General features: G+C 52.7%; 1 protein-coding gene across 1 annotated transcript in view; it reads left to right on the top strand.

Annotated features, from left to right (window-relative positions):
• LPIN1 (lipin 1) overlaps positions 1–4,932 on the top strand; it is a 15,610-nt gene that overhangs the window by 934 nt on the left and 9,744 nt on the right. Inside the window, exons 2-3 of the mRNA XM_028496941.2 lie at positions 1,360–1,466; positions 3,379–3,531. Of these exons, the coding sequence (XP_028352742.2) occupies positions 1,360–1,466; positions 3,379–3,531 (260 nt within the window). The remainder of the gene's footprint in view (positions 1–1,359; positions 1,467–3,378; positions 3,532–4,932) is intronic.

The raw sequence follows: 4,932 nt of genomic DNA, 5'->3' as shown, positions 1-4,932 counted from the left end.
GGGGGGGCCGGCGGTGCGAGGGGGCCCGGCGGGGCGTGGGGGCCCCGGTGCGGGGGGGGGCGGCGGTGCGGGGGGGCCCGCGGTGCGGGGGGCCGGCGGTGCGGGGGCCGGCGGTGCAGAGGGCCGACGGCCTACGTGACCTGGAAGTTGGCTGGCACCAGACGGCAGGGCCCGTGGAGTCGGGGCTGGGAACAAGGCTGAGTTTGGCCCTGAGCTTTCCTTTTTTAAGTTGGCAGGTGAGTACCCTTCCTCTAGGGCTGCAGACAGGGCTACCGAGTTCCCTTCCCTCTACATCACTGGCGTTCAGTGGGGATTTTGCCCCCCATGGTATATGTGGCAGTGTCCGGAGACATCTTTGATTGTTATGACTGGGGCGTGTCATTGGCAACTAGTAATTGAGAAACGCCAATATAGAAGCTTCTCCTGGAAAGTTAAGTAGAAGAGGTAGAAGGTTACCCAAAGGGAATCTTTCCAGTCTATTTCAATATCTCTCCAGGCCTCTAAGAGGGATGTAGAGATTGGGACGAAAGGAGAAAATCATTTGTGCCAAGCCTGGCCATGGAATGATGCCTTCTTTTTGTCTCTGGCGTTTCCCCAGAGCCCTGTTCTAGTTGCTGAGATGTCGGAGGGATAAGGGTGACCCACGTGTGTGTGTTGCACCTCTGTTCACTGGTACCTCTTCAGGCAGGGCTGTCCTTCTTGCCCTGGGGTCCCTCGTGGCCACCTTGCTCCGTCCCGTGTCCAGTTTCCGTCAGTTTGTCCCGCAGTACACTCTACTCCTGCAGGGAAGGGCTGTGCTGGGCCCATGAGCACGCCCCGCCCAGCCTGGCTCGGGGGTGTCCGGTGGGTGTGCCTGCTGTGTACTGCTCCTGGCTGCCCTTCTGAGCGAGGAGTCTTATCCACGAGGGGTACCGTTGAGAGTTAGCTTTCTGGTGACTCTGCCACCTGAGTGCCTGATGGCAACACCTGACGTACAGCTTTCACGGGGGTGAAGGCTCCGGAGAGGTGATCCCCGCCGCCACCAACAGGCATTTCTCCCTTTAGGACGTCCTCAAGCTGCTTTTCCAGCCACGTTTAGTAGCGGCCTTTGAAGCAGAACACTTGCGTGGCAAGGACAGCCAGTGGCAGTATCAAGCCGTGAAGCATATTTGCGAACCAAGCCTTAAACAAAATTAGCGTCTCAGACCCCTGCAGGTGGCAGCTTTTAGGACTTTGATGTGAAGAGCTATATACAGAAATAGTGATGTTTAAAAAAAAAGATTGCATTAATTAGGCAGCTCAGATACAAAGCTGTTTCATTAAAATGGTTGCTTGATTTTCAGATGCATCCCTGTATTCCAAACAACCTGGTATTTCTAGATTCTCTTCGTCCCAGCACTTTCCTGTTTCTTGGTTTTAAAGAACATATTATTAGGCAAATCTCAAGACAAGTCCTTTGGCCAGCACGAAGTATTCACGGTGGAGCAGTAAGTCGGATTGGAAGCGGGTAGTTTGTATTTACCCATCAGCAAAGATTTAAAAAGTGTCTGCTACTTGCCAAGCCCTGTTTTTGGCGCTGGAGTTAACAGCGAGGATGAGACAAGGTCCCCACCCTCAGGGAGCTCATGGATTAATGAGATACAGTCAAACAAGGGGCTGTCGTGTAATGTTAGTGACCGGTGGTGCATGAGGAAAAAAGCAGAGCGAGGGCTTAGTGCCTGGGGTGAGGGTGAGGGAGGGTGTGTTTTATTAGCTCTGCGGACGAGGGAGGGCCCGCCACGGAGGTGCTGTCTGAGCAGGTCTGGACGAGGCGAGGGGGCAGGCGAGCGCGGAGGTCTAGGGGAACAGTGTGCAGGCAGCAGGAACGGCAGGTGCAGGAAGGGGTGTGGAGAGTGCGAGGACCGGTGAGGACACCTGGTGTCCAGCCCGGTGCCAGGGAGCAGATGGGGCTGGAGAGGAAGGCGGGGACCAGGTCTCAGTGGCCTTGCGGGTCCCGGCGAGGAATTTGGATTATATCTGAGAGAACTGGCAGGGCTTTGGAGAGTTGAGTATTAAGTTTTCTTTCTCTGTGGAGGCTCGGCGGGGCGCAGGGAGATGATTGATGCTGTCGCAGGAATAGAGGTCAGAGGTCCCGCTGGCGGGGGCGGGGGCAGGGGCGGGGGGACTGAGGCGCGGCACGGGGTTCATGGTGTTACGGGTGGGACTGAGCAGGCTTGCCGATGGGTTGCAGTGGGGCTAGAAACCCAGGGGGGCCCCTGAGATGTGGGCCTCCCACCTGGGCTAGCAGGGGTGCTGCCCCCAAGGGGGGGTGCCTGGAAGCGTTTGAGGTACTACTCGTGGGTATCTGATGGGTAATGTGGGGCGTGCCGTTGAGTGTATTGCTCTGGAGCTTAAGAGAGAGGGGTCTGGGCTACGACCGTAAAGTTGAGAGAGATCAGTGTACAGATGGGGTTTAAACATTTTTTTTCATGTATTTAAACCAATATATTAAAATACTACCATTTAATCAGATACTCGATATCAAAACTCTGAATGGGAGGTATCTCACATTCTGTCGTTATAGGAAGGCCTTGAAATCTGGCATATATTTTATATTTGTAGCACAACATCTCATTTCGGACTCCTCTGAGTTTTCAGCGGTTCAAAAAAAGGGACATGTAGTTCTCCTAAAGTAATAAAGTTGTGTTTAACAGAAGAACCCTCCTGTGATCTGTTTCTTCACTCGCGACACTTCTGACACCAGATGTGTGGGGTTTTCACACATTTCACAATTCCCAAGTTCTCTTCAGACAACCAACTGGGTGTCCAGTAGTTTAATTCTGACACTAACTACCTAGTTAGTGCAGACCCCACGGGTCATGGGCTCATTCCCGCAAGGCCGCCCCAAATTCAGACACCAGTCGTAAGTGGTAGGTCCTCAGCGTACCCACACTTCTGCCTGACTTGGCTACAAAGTGAGGGTTCCCACATGCCCTCCCCAGGTTTGATGACGGCTCATAGGACTTGGGGAGATGCATTCACCGGTCTGTGTTATCAGGGTATTATAAAGGATACAGCTGAACAGCCAGATGGAGATGTGTGAACGGTCCGGGTGCAGCTAAGTTGGACAGTTTGATGCCTCCGGCCTCAGTTTCCCTAACTGTAAAGCGAGAGGAAGACACCTACTGAACAAGGTTCCCATGAGGATTAAACCGAGTGAGGCCGTGAGGGTCCTTTAGCAAACGGCAGGGAAAGGCGTTCAGGCTTCTTTCTCCATTAAGATTTTATAGGATGCGGCCTTTTGCTTGGGAATTAGAGCAGCGTCCTTCCTCCCGAAACAGACGCAGATCAGGGTTGGTGCACGCGAGATGCCTCCATCGCGTGATGCTGTTAAGCGTGAACGTTTCGTCTCTTTTTCAGAAACGGGTACAAGTTCCTCTACTGCTCCGCACGGGCCATCGGGATGGCGGACATGACGCGGGGCTACCTGCACTGGGTCAACGAGCGGGGCACGGTGCTGCCACAGGGGCCGCTGCTTCTCAGCCCTAGCAGCCTCTTCTCCGCCTTGCACAGGTGAGGGCTCGGCCTGCCCGCCCCCCGCCCCGCAGGGCTGGCTCAGGACCCCTCTCCCGCTCACCGGAGGTGTTGCCAGAATAGCTGCTTTACTCATCCTCCCAGCCGACACCCCGGCTCCGTGCTGAGCCCCGGAGATTCAGCCTCAAGTGCGGGTCTGGCCTCGTCACCCGTCAGCATCCTTCGCTGGCTCATCACGGCCCTCGGGAGAAAGCCCAAGGCCATGAGCTCGGCATCACAGGCTCTTCACCACCTGCCTTGTCCTCCTCTCGCGTCTCATTCTCTCCGGGTTCTGGGATGCAGTCGTGCTGAACTGTCTCCGTTGTCCAGAGAGATGGTCTCTGCTCTGAGCCTTAGCACGTGCTGCCCTCCTTTGTGGGGAGCTGCCCCTCTCCCTGCATCGCTGGCCTGAGTCTTAGTGACTCTGAGAATCTATCTATGTGCTTTCCGTCCAATCGGGGACCTTGGCTGCGTCCAGTGGCCCCTCTACCAGCCACTGTCACCACCTGCCTGGCCTGAGACCTCCCGTAATGAGGAGTCCTGGTCACACCATTTATTTTCGTAGACCACCAGCCCAGTTCTTTTCTTTCAGTGGTTATTTTTAAAAATATTTATCTATTTTTTTTAACATCTTTATGGGAGTATAATTGCCTTACAACGGTGTGTTAGTTTCTGCTGTATAACAAAGTGAATCAGCTATACCTATACACGTATCCCCATATCCCCTCCCTCTTGCGTCTCCCTCCCTCCCACCCTCCCTATCCCACCCCTCTAGGTGGTCACAGAGCACTGAGCTGATCTCCCTGTGCTATGCGGCTGCTTCCCACTAGCTGTCTATTTTACATTTGGTAGTGTACATATGTCCATGCTATGCTCTTACTTAGTTGCAGATTATCCTTCCCTGTCCCCATATCCTCGAGTCCATTCTCTACATCTGCGTCTCTATTCCTGTCCTGCCCTTAGGTTCATCAGAAGCTTTTTTTTTTTTTTTATTCCATACATATGTGTTAACATACAGTATATGTTTTTCACTTTCTCACTTACTTCACTCTGTATGACAGACTCTAGGTCCTTCTTGAATTATGGTTTTCTCAGGGTATAGGCCCCGTAGTGGGATTGCTGGGTCATATGGTAGTTCTATTTTTAATTTTTTAAGGAACCTACATACTGTTCTCCACAGTGACTGTTATCAATTTACATTCCCACCAACAGTGCAAGAGGGTTCCCTTTTCTCCACACCCTCTCCAGCATTTATTGTTTGTAGATTTTTTGATGATGACCGGTGTGAGGTGATACCTTATTGTAGTTTTGATTTGCATTTCTCTAATGATTAGTGATGTTGAGCAACAAACATCCTTTCATGTGTTTGTTGGCAATCTGTGTATCTTCTTTGGAGAAATG

The sequence above is a fragment of the Physeter macrocephalus genome, chromosome 12 (assembly GCF_002837175.3).
Source record: "Physeter macrocephalus isolate SW-GA chromosome 12, ASM283717v5, whole genome shotgun sequence".
Classification (NCBI taxonomy): Eukaryota; Metazoa; Chordata; class Mammalia; order Artiodactyla; family Physeteridae; genus Physeter; species Physeter macrocephalus.
The sequence above is the reverse complement of the archived record's forward strand: the minus strand, read 5'-3'. Positions and strand labels throughout refer to the sequence as shown.